Below are 17,292 nucleotides of genomic sequence, written 5' to 3' on the forward strand. Positions count from 1 at the left end.
AGAATTCCCTATTTTTCAAACCCTTTTTTGACCCTTTTTTTATAGCAACTACTCCTTCCACATTTTTCAACCCACTTCAACCGTTCTATCGTCCAAACATTCCTCCTAATCAGGACAAAAAACAGTTGTTTTTTTAACAGGAAAAATTCCCGGTTTTCCTGGAATTCCTTAATACCATTTCTCAATTAAAAATGTTACTACTTCAAATTTCCTCGACCGATTTTGAAAAATTCCAACACAAACCATTTCAACTCATTAAGAATATTCAAATCTTAACATTTTTCCAAAAATTACCGCTTTCATGAAATTCCCATTGAAATGAATGCAATATTTATAAAAGTTCCAGCTTCAAACTGTTTAGCATTAAAAAAAATTACAGGAATAACCAGAATTCCCTTTTTTTCCAAACCCTTTTTTGACCCTTTTTTATGGCGACTACTCCTTCCACATTTTTCAACCCACTTGAACATTCTACCATGCAAACATTCCTTTTATTCAGGACAAAAAACAGTTGTTGTTTTTTTAACTAGAAACATTTCCTGTTTTCCTGGAATTCTTTAATACCATTTCTCAATTAAAAATGTTACTACTTAAACATTTCTCGACCGATTTTTGAAAAATTCCAAAACCAACCATTTCAACTCATTTAACATTTTCCAAAAAATTCCCGCTTTTCATGAAATTTCTCAAATTTCCTAGAAATTCCCATTGAAATGAATGGGACATTTTTCAAAGTTCTTCAATTCCCACTTTTTTCATCTGATTCAGACCGTTCCAATTTCAAACTGTTCAGCCTATTTGGGAATAGCGGGCTTTCCCTTGACAAATTCCCAGATTACTCAGAATTCCAGGTTTTACGGGACATTTTTCCCATTCCAAATGAATTGTCCATTTTTCAAGCTTCCACCATTTCCACATTTTTCAACCGATTCTAACCATTCCACCTCCAACATTTTCCACTCATCCTGGACATTCACGTTATCATTTTTACACGTTCAAAACAATTCCAAGAATTCCCTATTTTTCAAACCCTTTTTTGACCCTTTTTTTATAGCAACTACTCCTTCCACATTTTTCAACCCACTTCAACCGTTCTATCGTCCAAACATTCCTCCTAATCAGGACAAAAAACAGTTGTTTTTTTAACAGGAAAAATTCCCGGTTTTCCTGGAATTCCTTAATACCATTTCTCAATTAAAAATGTTACTACTTCAAATTTCCTTGACCGATTTTGAAAAATTCCAACACAAACCATTTCAACTCATTCAGAATATTCAAGTCTTAACATTTTTCCCAAAATTACCGCTTTTCATGAAATTCCCATTGAAATGAATGCAATATTTTTAAAAGTTCCAACTTCAAACTGTTCAGCATTAAAAAAAAATTACAGGAATAACTAGAATTCCCTTTTTTGACCCTTTTTTATGGCGACTACTCCTTCCACATTTTTCAACCCACTTGAACCATTCTACCATGCAAACATTCCTTTTATTCAGGACAAAAAAACAGTTGTTTTTTTTTAACTAGAAACATTTCCTGTTTTCCTGGAATCCTTTAATACAATTTCTCAATTTAAAAATGTTACTACTTAAACATTTCTCGACCGATTTTTGAAAAATTCCAAAACCAACCATTTCAACTCATTTAACATTTTCCAAAAAATTCCCGCTTTTCATGAAATTCCTCAAATTTCCTAGAAATTCCCATTGAAATGAATGGGACATTTTTCAAAGTTCCACAATTCCCACATTTTTCATCCGATTCAAACTGTTCAGCCTATTCGGCAATCGGGGGCTTTCCCTTGACAAATTAAAAACAATCCCAGAATTCCAAGTTTTCCAGAACATTATTCCCATTCAAAATGAATTGGTCATTTTTCAAACTTCCACCATTTACATATTTTTCAACCGATTGAAACCATTCCACCTTCAACATATTCCACTTATCCTGGATATTCAAACTATCATTTTTCCAAGTTAAAAAAAAATTCCAGGAATTCTTAGAATTCCCTTTTTTCTGGCGACTACTCCTTCCACATTTTTCAACCCACTTTAACCGTTCCACTGTCCAAACATTCCTCTTAATCGGGACAAAAAACAAAGTTTATTCCTGGTTTTCCCGAAATTAAAAAAAAAAATCAAGTCATAAAAATGGGCCCCACAGTAAATTTTTGGGGTCCCACTTTTTTGTAACTGTTTTGAAAACAAATGATAAATGTATGCCTTATCCTGTTATATCTCACATTCTATATTGTGTTTTAGAAAAAGGTTGTCATAAACGTTACTTAATTCATAAAAAAAAAAAAAATACAAAAGAAAATAAACTTTATGCATATGTAAATGTATTCAGTTATAAACATTCATTCACTTTCTTCTTTCCTTCATGGATCTAAACTTTACTGCTGCCGGTATTTTTTTCTATATTTTTATTGTAATATTTTCACAATGTGTTTTATTTTTGGCCAAAGTAAGACAAAGAAAACAATCTGAAGTTTTCTTTATTTTTTATTTTTAATACCATGATTTCAATAGGCAGGCCCGCGTGTGCACAGATTTTTCTCCATGCGGCCCCTGAGCTAAAATGAGTTTGACACCCCTGTATTAGCACATCTGCTAACTTTTTTTGATTGATTGAGACTTTTATTAGTAGATTGCACAGTACAGTACATATTCCGTACAATTGACCACTAAATGGTAACACCCGAATAAGTTTTTCAACTTGTTTAAGTCGGGGTCCACGTTAATCAATTCATGGTAAACTTGCAACACAGGAGGCTGTTAGGATAATTAATTATAATTTTTAAAAATGGGGAAAAAGAAAAAACAGTTTCATTTGTATTTTATTAACAAAAATATTAAATATTAATTTTCTTGATTTATTTAACTTTTTACTACTACAGGCATTTATTTTATTCTATCTTTTTTTGGGGGGACTTTTTTCTGCTTTGAAAGGTGATAATAGCCTGCTATAGGTATGTAACACAATTGTAGTCCTTAATCCACTTGGCTGAATTAAGCGACATCATTAGCATGTATAAAGAATTGTCACTTTGAGGTTGAGCGGATGTTTTAATTTTTCTTCTCTCCTCCTCCCTTCCAGCCTGTCCCAGCTCTACGTGAAGATCTTCATGCCGGCTCTGCCAGTGAGTCACACAAAAGCCTTTCTCGCGCACCCTGCTGTGCAATATTGATCTCATTGAGTGTCTTGATGACAGGCCACCTTCATGTACCAGCTGCAAGGGAGGTATCTTCAGAATCAGGTGCGTGGAACAACGCGATAACTGACTGCCGCGCCTTTTCGCACGGTCGTTAAAAGCGTGGCCTCCTTTCTCTCCCAGGGCATCATGTGGCCCCAGGTGATAACCGGCGCCATCGGGAACATATTTAATGCAATCATCAACTACATCTTGCTGAAGGTGATGGACCTCGGGGTGGCGTGAGTATGTTTACTTCACCTCCTCCTAGTGACCTAATATTGCTTTTAAATGAATAATTCAAGGGTGTTCCACGTGCTAATTGACATGTTACGAGATACCAGATCACCACCACTTATCTGAGGGCCACTTTGATTGATGTGGTTGAACACAGCGAATGACAAGGTGGCCCCACTTTGGCGCCACGGGCCTCATTAAATAATGCGACGGACCACATTAAGTGACGTGTTTGGTCACTTTTAAAGCACACTTGTAATGTTGCAGTTTTCAACACCAATGCTCCAACTTGTATGGGTTCCACCCTTCCAAAATGCACTAGCTTGATGCTAATTTACAATCAATTTCCCATAGGCATGCTACTATTAGCATTAGCGATTTAACATGGCGATTTCAACACCTCCAAATTTGGTAGAGAAAACGACAACCTAAGAAAACAAACAGCTGGCGTGTAATAAGTACAATACTTAAACCACACTTGTAATGTTGCAGTTTTCAACTCTTCCAAAATGCACTAGCTTAATGCTAATTTACAATCAATTTCCCATAGGCATGCAATTCTTAGCATTAGCGATTTAACATGGCGATTTCAACACCTCCAAATTTGGTAATGAAAACTACAACCTAAGAAAACAAACAGCTGGTGTGTAATAAGTACAATACTTACAGTACTTTGTAGGGCGCAACATAATGCATTTAGCTTCACGGAAAAAATCCACTTCCTAGTTGGATAATAATAAAATATAATGAAATAAATGCCCACAGCAGTAAAATAAGGAAAATAAATGTTAAATCTTAATAAAATACAAATTAAAATGTTTTCCTTTTCCCCATTTTTTAAAATTCTAATTACATTTATTATCCTAACAGCCAAGTTAGCAGATGTGTCGAACTCATTTTAGCTCAGGGGCCACATGGAGGAAAATCTGTGCAACAGAACAAACACATTCTGAAAATATTACAATAAAAATATAGAAAAAACTACCAGCAGCAGTAAAGTTTAGGTCCATGAAGGAAAGAAGAAAGTGAATGTTTACAACTGACTAAATTTACACATGCATAAAATTATTTTATATTTTTTTTAAGTAAGGTTTATGACAACCTTTTTCCAAAATGCAACATAGAATGTGAGATATAACAGGATAATGCATACATTTATCATTTGTTTTCAAAACGCTTACAAAAAAGTGGGACCCCAGAAATGTACTGTGGGACCCCATGTGTATGACTTGATGGGGTCCCTGGAACCCCGTTTTGAAAATTCCTAGCACCAACTGTATTGGGGCGTGCAAAAACGGCAGCAGGCGGCTGCGGGACGGTTCTAATACATATCAAATATCCCGGGGGCCATGGATAATTAGGGGCCTTGACTTTGACACATAGGCCATAGGTGGTCTATACCAGTGTTTTTCAACCACTGTACTAAGGAACGGCACAGTATTTGCAGATTATAATTATTGATTTGCAAAAAATTTTTTTTGGGACCAATTAGGTGAAGTTGCAAAATTTCCCACGGCACACCAGACAATATCTCACGGCACACTAGGTGCCGTGAGATCCCAATATGCAGACCACAGCGTGCAGGTAAAAAGGTATGTAACGCTTAAGCCAAAAATGAACAAAAGGGAAAAGAAAAGGCAATATGTAAAACGACAGTAAAACTGAACTGGCTACAAAGTAAACAGAAACGGAATGCTGGACGACAGCAAAAACTTGCAGCGTGTGGAGCAGAGATGGCGTCCACAAAGTACATCCGGACATGACAATCAACAATGTCCCCACAAAGAAGAATACCAACAACTTAAATAGCCTTGCTTGCTAACACAAAGCAGGTGCGGGGAATGGCGCACAAAGGAAGACATGAAGCTGCTACAGGAAAACACCAAAATAACCGCACAAGACAAGACTACACACAGGAAAACACCAACAAACTCAAAATAAGGCCCTGGAGTTTCATTTTACGTTTTCTGCTGGTGGTGTGCCTCCGTATTTTTAAATGAAAAAAATGTGTCTTGCCTCAAAAAAGGTTGAAAAACACTGGTCTATGCAGTACTGCCATCTAATGTCTTGGAAAAGCAACTGCTTGGCAAATGAGACTCGAATGTAATCAGAAAACAAGATGTAACAACTGGACAGCACACGTATTCAGCTCATTGTTAAATGTTGCATGAAAAAAATACATTTTAGATAGATAGTACTTTATTGATTCCTTCAGGAGAGTTCCCTCAGGGAAATTTAACGTTTTTTAAATTTCAATCAATCAATCAATCAATCTTTATTTATATAGCCCTAAATCACAAGTGTCTCAAAGGGCTGCACAAGCCACAACGACATCCTCAGTACAAAGCCCACATTTACAAAATATCATCAATTAACATTTATTAATAGAGATAACTGCTTTTTTGCCGATATCTGATATTCCGATATTGTCCAACTCTTAATTACCGATTCTGATGTCAACCGATACCGATATATACAGTCGTGGAATTAACACATTATTATGCCTAATTTTGTCGTGATGCCCCGCTGGATGAGTTAAACAATGTAACAAGGTTTTCCAAAATAAATCAACTCAAGTTATGGAAAAAAGTGCCAACATGGCACTGCCATATTTATTATTGAAGTCACAAAGTGCATTATTTTTTTTTAACATGCCTCAAAACAGCAGCTTGGAATTTGGGACATGCTCTCCCTGAGAGAGCATGAGGAGGTTGAGGTGGGCGGGGCTGAGGGGGGCGGGGTTTGGGTAGCCGGGGGTGTATATTGTAGCGTCCTTGAAGAGTTAGTGCTGCAAGGGGTTCTGGGTATTTGTTCTGTTGTGTTTGTTGTGTTACGGTGCGGATGTTCTCCCGAAATGTGTTTGTCATTCTTGTTTGGTGTGGGTTCACAGTGTGGCGCATATTTGTAACAGTGTTAGTTGTTTAAACGGCCACCCTCAGTGTGACCTGTATGGCTGTTGACCAAGTATGCCTTGCCTTTTAAGGTTTATTGGCGCTGCGTACAGCAGCATTTTAAAAAGTCATAAATTTTACTTTTTGAAACAGATACCGATAATTTCCGATATTACATTTAAAAGCATATATCGGCTATGACGTGTTTGGAGAGATGTCCGATAATATCGGACTGCCCATATTATCGGACATCTCTATTTATTAACGTACCAGTATCGATCCCCAGGCGCCAGTAAATTGGTACAGTATAAGTTCGGATGCGAACGCTACCCATCCCTAACTGGATCGCTTTTAGCGTGTACTAATGAATCTTTCCATTTCTGAGAATGCAACCCTCACTGAACAAAGTTTTGGAATAAATAGTGATTGTGTGCTTTGTTCTTGCTGTGGTCTTCCCCCAAAGTGGCTCAGCTGCAGCTAACGTCATCTCTCAGATGTCCTTGGCTGTGTTTCTGTTCGTCTACATGATGGCCAAAGGTCTTCACAAAGCCACGTGGGACGGCAAGTAACATCTTGGTTCTCTTTGTTCAGCTCCTCCAGACTGTTGACAACTAGGGGCCGGGCAATAAAACGATATCAATAAATATCACGATAGACGATTAAAAAATGTGTTCTTCGTCGGAAGAAAGCAAGGTTGGTTGCATGAACAACCCAATACCAATATTTTGGTAGCGGTACCAAAATGTATTTTGATACTTTTCTAAATAAAGGGAACCACAAAAAAAATGGCATTATTGGCTTTATTTTAACAAAAAATCTTAGGGTACATTAAACATATGTTTCTTATTGCAAGTTTGTCCTTAAATAAAATAGTGAACATACTAGACAACTTGTCTTTTAGTAGTAAGTAAACAAACAAAAGCTCCTAATTAGTCTGCTGATGTATGCAGTAACATGTTGTCATTTATCATTCTATTATTTTGTCAACATTATAAAAATGATTATTAATCTACTTTTTCATTTACTGTTAATATCTGCTTATTCTGTTCTATCTCCACTTTTGTTCAAATGTAATAATCACTTATTCTTTTGTTGTTTGGATACTTAACATTAGTTTTGGATGATACCACAAATTGAGGTATCAATCCGATACCAAGTAGTTATAGGATCATACATTGGTCATATTCAAAGTCCTCATGTGTCCAGGGACGTATTTCCCGAGTTTATGAATAGAATATGAATTTAAGAAAAATTATTTTGACGATAAAAAAATATCGATATGATAGTATCGACAAGATACGCTCCTGTACTTGGTATCATTACAATGGATGGCATTTGTTTACATTGTGATGCCGATGAGCTATTGTATCCTCCTACAAGCATGTTTAGCTATTCCTGGTCCTCCAGTGATAATAATACTTGTAATAAACTTACTTTATTTGTCGCCATGGAGGCCAGGATTAGTGATTTAGAAGTAGCTAAAACAATGGATGTTAGCTGCTAACTAGCTAGCCATGTCTTAAAGCACATTTTATCTTTAGTTTTTAAGCCAAAATGCGTCCGTTCTCCCTTTTCTGTCTACACACTGTCTGCTTGTAAGTACTCTGTGATTGTGCGCTGCCAAACATGCTCCTCTGTTCGTAAAACCGTGTGTGTGTGTGTGTGTGTGTGTGTGTGTGTGTGTGTGTGTGTGTGTGTGTGTGTGTGTAAAAATAAATGGGGAACCGGTACTTTTCAGAATATAGTACCGTTTTTGATTCATTAGTACCGCGATACTATACTAGTACCGGTATACCGTACAACCCGAGCAGGAAGTGATCAGTTGGCGTGACACGGTAACCGTATCAACTGTCAAGTTTGGTTGCACCATTGTTTTGTCTTGTTGTTGAGAAGGGAAAGTAAAAATAAAGAAATTGTGAATAAATGAGGAAAAGTCACCTCGACAGTTTGGCACTTTTTGGATTTTTTGTGGTCTGTTAATGATGCAAGGCACTCGTTCCCGCCAAAACCTTAGCCATGCTCACCCTTTAGTGCACAGCTGTAACTTCCTAACATTAAACTTGCAGGAAGCAGTTCTTAGGTTTCTCTTTTTTCCACACTTTGCACTATTTTCTTACACTTTATCAGGCAATTGCTGCTCTTCAGTGACCACTCACATGAAAGAGAGAGACAGATCGATCCATGAATCAAGAATGTTGCGACCAATTAATAAATGATACTGGAGTGATTTGAGCAAGATATTGTCACCAAACCTTTTTTCTTTTTGTTAATGTTTACAAAGTCAGGGATAATTCCCTGGACACAGGAGGACTTTGATGGCAAAACCCCAAAGATTTAAGACTAGTAGATTATAATGTTTACGTTTTGTTAGTTATTGTGTACTATTTACTTTGTAGGTGAATGGATGAATTGATTAACGTGGACCCTCGACTTAAACAAGTTGAAAAACTTATTCGGGTGTTACCATTTAGTGGTCAATTGTACGTAATATGTACTGTACTGTGCAATCTACTAATAAAAGTCTCAATCAATCACAGGTAATAAAATGGAATGTTGTTGCACTGTCAATATCACTCACTAGTGTTGTGAATCTTTGGGTACCATTCGATTCTCGGGGCTAAGGATTCGATTCAGAATCAATTCTCAATTCAAAACTGTTCATTACTTTTTTAATAACATTGGGTGCCTGTTGTACGGTTAATTATTATTCCTCCATAAAATAAACAGCTCTGATAAAATTATAAAACTGGTTTTGTTTTAAAAAATTCTGCCCAAACATTTAATAACAGGACAGATTAAAAAAAAAGGTAACTAAATAAAAATAATTTATAAACAATTTTTGTTGTGTATATTTATATATATATATATATATATATATATATATATTTATATATTTTTTTTTAAGGGTTTTGTTTTTTTAATCAATTAAAAATAGAGATTCAGTCAAATAGATTTTTTTTTGACACCCCCTCACTCACCATAAATGTTGAATCAGAATTGTCAGCATTTTGTTTTTATTCAGTGACACTTGTTTGATTAATTTCTTTAATTTAATTTTTTTTATTACCCGCTGTGAAATAAGTTTCTGTTTCTCAGTACCTCATTTGATTTCCCTATCAAATGAATAAATAAATATTGTAAAAATAAAATAAAAAAAAACCCAATGGGAACGTACATATTTCTGACACACAAACAGCATGTAATTACTTTTTTGATGAGGTTTTCTGAGATAAAATTTAACTTTTGTGAAAGTGTACTCCTGTAGAAAAAAAACTAACATTTATATTTAAGTACCGTATTTTTCGGACCATAGGGCACACCGCATTAAAAGGCGCATTTAAAGGAGTCATATTATGTTTTTCTAAATGTAAAACACTTCCTTGTGGTCTACATAACATGTAATGGTGGTACTTTGGTCAAAATGTTGCATATATTGTCGTCACGGACTACAAAGGCGGACACGCGCAATTTTTCAGGATTTATGCAGATCCCAAATACAGATCAGCAGGTACCAAAGGTAAGAAAAGTTGCTTTTGCATAATATTGCGAAACAAAACGCCAGATATGTCTTACCTTATACACACACCATAATAATACTCGTATGTTGAAGCACAGTACAATCAGTCAAGCGGTGCGGTTTCATAGCTTACCAAAGTCATACTAAAACATTTTGATAGATTTTTAAACTCCGTGTGTAATGTTCTATATTTTCAATGGAACAATTACCATGTTGGTGTTTACTTGAGTCCTATTGCCATCATATTGCAGTCTACACGAAATCTCTTGTGTGACTGCCATCTACTGGTCACACTTATTTCACCATGTACCAAATAAAATAGTTTCAAGGTCGTTAAGCATAACCAAAATTCTTCTGTACATTAGGCGCACCGGGTTATTAGGCGTTTTAAGTGTGCCTATTAGTCCGAAAAATATGGCATTCTTTGTTTTAAGTTCCATATTGCCATATTGCCATGTGCCAAATAAACAAAGCTTCGAGGTGGGTAAGGTCAACCAAACGTAGTCCGTACATTAGGCGCACCGGGTTATAAGGCGCACTGTTGAGTTTTGAGGGGGAAAAAAAAAGATTTTAAGTATGCCTTATACAGTAATACCTTGTGAAAATAGTATACTGGGAACCAAATTCAAAGGATGCCCCACCCTAGTCATATGTGATGAACGCATGTCGTTCTTGTTGCCTCTCAGGCTGGACGTCAGACTGCCTGCAGGACTGGGGTCCCTTCCTGCGTCTGGCCATCCCCAGCATGCTGATGACGTGTTTGGAGTGGTGGCTCTACGAGGTCGCCGGCTTCCTGTCGGGTTTGATCAGCGAGGTGGAGCTGGGGGCCGAGTCCGTCGTGTACCAGATGGCCGTCATGGTCTTCATGGTAACTTTTCTTCTCCTCGTCTTACCGTTACAGAAGTCACCCACCAATGAGAACTCTGCGCTTTCTAGCCCCGCCCCCTTTAGACACTGTACGTAATATCTTTTTGCTGTTTGACTTCTTCTAGTTCCCGTTGGGCTTCTCGGTAGCCGGCAGCGTCCGTGTCGGAAACTGTCTCGGTGGCGGGAACACAGAGCAAGCCAAGCTGTCCGGCAAGGTTGCCGTCTTTTGTGCACGTACGACACACACACACACACACACACACACACACACACACACACACATTCTGGTTATCATTTGGAATGGGGACCAAGTTTTTGATCATCACTTGTGGGGACCACCCTTTCTACAGGTTGTGGAGGCATAAAAAAAACTAGGTAAAATGGCCACTGCCCAGTTAGCTCATACACGTCTTTAAATCTCTGGATTGATGAAGTAATGTGCTGATCATTCTTACTGGGGACCCTGGGGAAAAATAGTTAATATGGTTCATGGGCACCAAATTTAAATAATTTTGCATAATTCACACAAATTTGTACGTGACTACTGAGGACCATTTAAAAAAAAAAAAAATATATATAATAAAGTTCAAATTAAATATGTCATGATCCTCAGAATACAGCACTACAGCTGTCCTCTTATAGGAAGTTTCACCACTTAAATGTTAAAGGGGAACATTATCACCAGACCTATGTATGCGTCAATATATACCTTGATGTTGCAGAAAAAAGACCATATATTTTTTTAACCGATTTCCGAACTCTAAATGGGAGAATTTTGGCGAATTAAACGCCTTTCTATTATTCGCTCTCATCGGGAAGCAATCCGCCATTTTCTCCGCACACTTTACCGACGAAAGCTATGCTACGACAGAGATGGCAAGAATGTGTGGATATCCTGCGACACTCAAAGCAGATGCATTTCCAACGATAAAGTCAAAGAAATCTGCCGCCAGACCCCCATTGAATCTGCCGGAGTGTGTGAGCTATTCAGGGACAAAGGGCCTCGGTAGCAGGGCAAGCAATGGCGGCAGTTTGTTCCCGCAGACGAGCGAGCTAAACCCCCTGGATGTCTTGGCTCGCTCACACCGCTTCTACCGTCCTTTATGCCACCGAAGATGATCAAGAGAAGAATATCGACCCTAGCTTCCCTGGCCTGCTGACATCAACTCCAAAACTGGACAGATCAACTTTCAGGAAAAGAGAGCGGATGAGGGTATGTCTACAGAATATATTAATTGATGAAAACTTTATTCATTACTTGCGGTTTTACGTAAATTATTATACATAAACTGTGTTTACCAATAATTTAGCTTAAAAACATTAATTTTTTTCAATCAAACAGCACATTTAAAATGCTGAAATCGTGGAAAAATATATGTTCTTAGCGCGCCTGAAATGGGCTGTCTGCACACTCAAAGTGCATGTTGTTGCCAAATGTATTTCATATGCTGTAAACCTAGTTCATAGTCGTTAGTTTCCTTTAATGCCAAACAAACACATATCAATCGTTGGTTAGAAGGCTATCGCCGAATTCGTCCTCGCTTTCTCCCGTGTCGCTGGCTGTCGTGTCGTTTTCGTCGGTTTCGCTTGCATACGGTTCAAACCGATATGGCTCAATAGCTTCAGTTTCTTCTTCAATTTCGTTTTCGCTACCTGCCTCCACACTACAACCATCCGTTTCAATACATGCGTAATCTGTTGAATCGCTTAAGCCGCTGAAATCCGAGCTAATGTCGCTATACCTTGCTGTTCTATCCGCCATGTTTGTTTGTATTGGCATCACTATGTGACGTCACAGGAAAATGAACGGGTGTATATAACGATGGTTAAAATCAGGCACTTTGAAGCTTTTTTTAGGGATATTGCGTGATGGGTAAAATTTTCAAAAAAAACTTCCAAAAATAAAATAAGCCACTGGGAACTGATTTTTAATGGTTTTAACCCTTCTGAAATTGTGATAATGTTCCCCTTTAAAGGAAATCCTGCATATTCTGTGACATTACTGAAAACTGCTATTTAGCAGTAATGAAGTTGTCTGCAACTCCAACTACCATATATAGAAGGATAGAACATTCTGAATGTGAATCATACTTTAAGGTAATGTTTTATAATCATGCTGTATGAAAATATCATCCTAAGGAACACTAAACCAGATTTTGTTTTTGGAAAAATATATTAGTTTTAACTAAGGATGGATACCATACAGAATCACAGTACTATTAATGTTTTATGGGCCAAAGCTTAAAAATCACTTAGGCATCTTCAGAATGGATCTGACTATCATTTAAAAAGGTTTCTCTTTAGGGGACCTGTTTTTTTGTCCCCGTACTGTCAGAGGTCCCCTAAAGGTGACAGAGCGATGTCCCCATTAAGTAAGCATTGCCAGAACATACACACACACACAAATGTATAAAGGTCCCCTATTATTAGAATTTTTAATAATGTAATGTTTGCTCCACTTTTGAGTTAAGAGGCACTCGAATGACGTCATTTAGGAAATACCACCTTGTATACGCCAACCACTTTGTAAAAAAACAAAACAAAAAAAACCCAGCTTTGCTACACATCTTAAAATGAAGCTCTACCAATGATCCATATTCAGTTTTTCTTCAGTGAATATGCTAATCCAGATAAAATGTGATGTGGCTATGCTTGTATTGTTCATTTAGCATGACGTCAAAATGTAATTTTGGCATGTACTAGTGTTGCTAACCTGGCTTGATGTTAAAATTAAATGTTAGCTTGTTGCTCACATATTTATAGCTATGCTAGTGTTGCTAACTTAGCATGATGTTAAAAGGTAATTTTGGCATGTAACTCACAAAGCTATGCTAATGTCGCTAACCTAGCATTATGTTAAAAATGTAATTTTGGCATGTAACTCACCTGGTTGTGCTAGAGGTGCTAACCTGGCTTGATGTTAAAATGAAATGTTAGCTTGTAGCTCACATAGCTATGTTAGTGTTGCTAACTTAGCATGATGTTAAAATGTAATGTTAACATCAGTGTCACTAATGATGTTAAAATGTCATTTTGGCATGTAACTCACCTGGTTGTGCCAGTGTTGCTAACCTGGCTTGATGTTAAAATGAAATGTTAGCTTGTAGCTCACATATGTATAGCTATGCTAGTGTTGCTAACTTAGCATGATGTTAAAATGTAATGTTAACATGTAACTCAAATAGCTATGCTAGCATCGCTAACCTAGCATGATGTTAAAAGGTAATTTTGGCATGTAACTCACCTGGCTGTGCTAGTATTGCTAACCTGGCTTGTTGTTAAAATGACCAATTGCTTGTAGCTCACATAGCTCTGCTAGTGTTGTTAACTTAGCATGATGTCAAAATGTAATGTTAACATGTAACTCACAAAGCTATGCCAGTGTCACTAATGTTAAAATGTAATTTTGGCATGTAACTCATGATAGTGGTGCTAACCTGGCTTGATGTTAAAATGAAATGTTAGCTTGTAGCTCACATGACCTTACCCTGAATATGTGAGCTAGTGATGTTAAAATGTAATGTTAACATGTAACTCAAATAGCTATGCAAGCGTCGCTAACCTAGCATGATGTTAAAATGTAATTTTGGCATGATAATGATGTCAAAATGTAATTTTGGCATGTAACTCACCTGGTTGTGATACTGGTGCTAACCTGGCTTGATGTTAAAATGAAATGTTAGCAACACTATGCTAGTGTTGCTAACTTAGCTTGATGTTAAAATGTAATGTTGACATGCAACTCACACAGCTATGCTAGTGTCACTAATGATGTTAAAATGTAATTTTGGCATGTAACTCACCTGGTTGTGCTAGTGGTGCTAACCTGGCTTGATGTTAAAATGAAATGTTAGCTTGTAGCTCACATAGCTTTGCTAGTGTTGCTAACTTAGCATGATGTTGAAAAGTAATGTTAGCATGTAACTCAAATAGCTATGCTAGCATTGCTAACTTAGCATGATGTTAAAATGTAATGTTAGCATGCAACTCAAATAGCTATGCTAGCGTTGCTAACCTAGCATGACGTTAAAAGGTAATTTTGGCATGTAACCCATTTAGCTATTCTAAATTCAATGTTGGACCTTTTTAATGTGCAAGTTGTGTTACTTTGACGTTGTTTGTCCACTCCAGTCATCGCCTCATGCTTCGTCGGGGTCTTCCTCGCCGTGTCTCGGAATGTCATCGCTTACATTTTCACCACAGACAAGTAACGGCTGCCATCGTTGTGCGGTTACTCTTTCCTGCAACGTGACGTAATTACCCACAATCCTTTGCTCCTTGCAGAGACATCGTGGCGAGGGTGGCGGATGTCATGTGGTTGTACAGCATCATCCACGTGGCCGACGCCTTCGCGGTGAGCACAGAAACGAGAACGTATTTGTGGTCAAACGTCGCTAACGTGGTGTGTGTGTGATGGCGCCCCCTAGGCGGTGGCGGGAGGTATCGTCAGGGGGGCCGGCAAGCAAATTGTGGGAGCGGCGTGCAGTTTGGTGGGTTACTACATGGTGGGCTTCCCCATCGGAGTGTCGCTGATGTTCCCCGTCAACATGGGCATCATGGGTAAGATCACGTGATGGCATCATGGGTAAGATCACGTGATGGCATCATGGGTAAGATCACATGATGGCATCATGGGTAAGATCACGTGATGGCATCATGGGTAAGATCACGTGATGGCATCATGGGTAAGATCACGTGATGGCATCATGGGTAAGATCACGTGATGGCATCATGGGTAAGATCACGTGATGGCATCATGGGTAAGAGCACGTGATGGCATCATGGGTAAGAGCACGTGATGGCATCATGGGTAAGATCACGTGATGGCATCATGGGTAAGATCACGTGATGGCATCATGGGTAAGAGCACGTGGCGTTTTAATCCATGTTGATTGGCGAGGAATGTTTTGTTTCCTTACTTCAGGACTTTGGACCGGGTTCCTCATCTGTGTGGTGAGCCAGTCGCTCTTCTACGCCATCTTTTTGTACCGACTCAACTGGAAGAATGCCACAATGGAGGTGACTATTTTATACTGTTGCTCTACAATGACATCATGTCATACTAACAGTAATAATATACATGTGTATATATACATGGATGTATATATACGTGTGTGTGTGTGTGTGTGTGTGTGTGTGTGTGTGTGTGTGTGTGTGTGTGTGTGTGTGTGTGTGTGTGTGTGTGTGTGTGTGTGTGTGTGTGTGTGTGTGTGTGTGTGTGTGTCGTATATTTTCGAACTATAAGTCGCAGTTTTTTTTCATAGTTTGGCTGGGCTCCAGTGCGACTTATGTTTTTATTATACATTTTCGGGAGGTGCGACTTATATTCCGAAAAATACAGTATATATATATATAATGTATGTATACTTTGTGTGTGTGTGTGTGTGTGTGTGTGTATATATATATATATATAGACTTAGACTTCCTTTTTATTGTCATTCAAATTTGAACTTTACAGCACAGATAAGAACGAAATTTCGTTACATAAGCTCATGGTAGTGCAGGATAAAAAAGCAATAAGGTGCATATATAAATAATATATATATAAATAAATAAATAGGTTACTGTACAGATAAATATATTGCACTTTTTTCACATGCGTCCACGTTTATAGATGTATGTTATATTGTCTTTTTTATTCCAGTGAGTTAATCCATTTTGGGGGGAGTTGAGGCATACTTGCCAACCCTCACGAAATTCAGCGCGTCTCCCGAAAACCTCCCGGGACAAATTTTCTCCTGACTTGAAAGCCTTATTCCGAGCCTTTAGCATTGCACGTACCTCACTGTTCATCCAGGGTTTCTCGTTGGCCCGTGGGGGGATGTTCTTGATCACACTGACATCCTCCATGCACTTCTGAATGTATGCGTACACAGACTCTGCATACTCCTCCACACGTGTGGTGATTTTCGGTGGCGGCTGCTTTGAATATGTCCCAGTCTGTGGTTTCGAAGCAGTCTTGTAATGCTGACATTGCGCCCTCTGGCCAGGTCCTCACCTGCTTCACTGTAGCTTGCTTCCTGATCAGCAGGGGCTTGTATGCAGGAATTAGCATCACAGATAGATGGTCTGAGGAGCCGAGGTGGGGGCGTGGTGCAACTTTATACGCCTGTTTAATATTACTACAAACCAAGTCCAGCTTGCTTCCACCCCTGGTTGCAAAATTCACATATTGATGGAAATGAGGGGAAACTGTTTTCATGTTAGCTTGATTAAAATCCCCTGCCACGATGAAAACTCCCTCTGGGTGTGTTGTTTGCAGTTCATTGATGGAGCAGTACAAAGCATTCAAAGCTTCTTTGGTGTTAGTACTGGGGGAATGTACACTGCTGTGAAGATCATAGCACTGAATTCCCTGGGTAAATAAAATGGCCTGCATTTTATAGTTAATAGTTCAACATCAGGAGAGCAGTGACGTGATACTATCTTCCCATTATTGCACCAGTTATTGTTGACACATATGCAAACACCACCGCCTTGGGATTTACCAATGAGATATTTGCTTCTGTCCGACCGAAACATAGTTAGCCCCTCGATGCTAACTGCCTCGTCCGGAACGGATGGTTTCAACCACGTTTCTGTTAGAA

At 38.2% G+C, this 17,292-nt stretch overlaps 1 protein-coding gene across 1 annotated transcript in view; it reads left to right on the top strand.

Moving 5' to 3' along the window:
• LOC133579886 (multidrug and toxin extrusion protein 1-like) overlaps nt 1-17,292 on the top strand; it is a 50,363-nt gene that overhangs the window by 17,553 nt on the left and 15,518 nt on the right. The window contains exons 5-14 of the mRNA XM_061934150.1: nt 3,100-3,142; nt 3,215-3,259; nt 3,338-3,435; nt 6,785-6,882; nt 10,525-10,706; nt 10,831-10,939; nt 14,837-14,912; nt 14,990-15,059; nt 15,133-15,265; nt 15,630-15,724. Of these exons, the coding sequence (XP_061790134.1) occupies nt 3,100-3,142; nt 3,215-3,259; nt 3,338-3,435; nt 6,785-6,882; nt 10,525-10,706; nt 10,831-10,939; nt 14,837-14,912; nt 14,990-15,059; nt 15,133-15,265; nt 15,630-15,724 (949 nt within the window). The remainder of the gene's footprint in view (nt 1-3,099; nt 3,143-3,214; nt 3,260-3,337; nt 3,436-6,784; nt 6,883-10,524; nt 10,707-10,830; nt 10,940-14,836; nt 14,913-14,989; nt 15,060-15,132; nt 15,266-15,629; nt 15,725-17,292) is intronic.

Source organism: Nerophis lumbriciformis, linkage group LG03 (assembly GCF_033978685.3).
Source record: "Nerophis lumbriciformis linkage group LG03, RoL_Nlum_v2.1, whole genome shotgun sequence".
In the NCBI taxonomy this organism is placed as follows: domain Eukaryota; kingdom Metazoa; phylum Chordata; class Actinopteri; order Syngnathiformes; family Syngnathidae; genus Nerophis; species Nerophis lumbriciformis.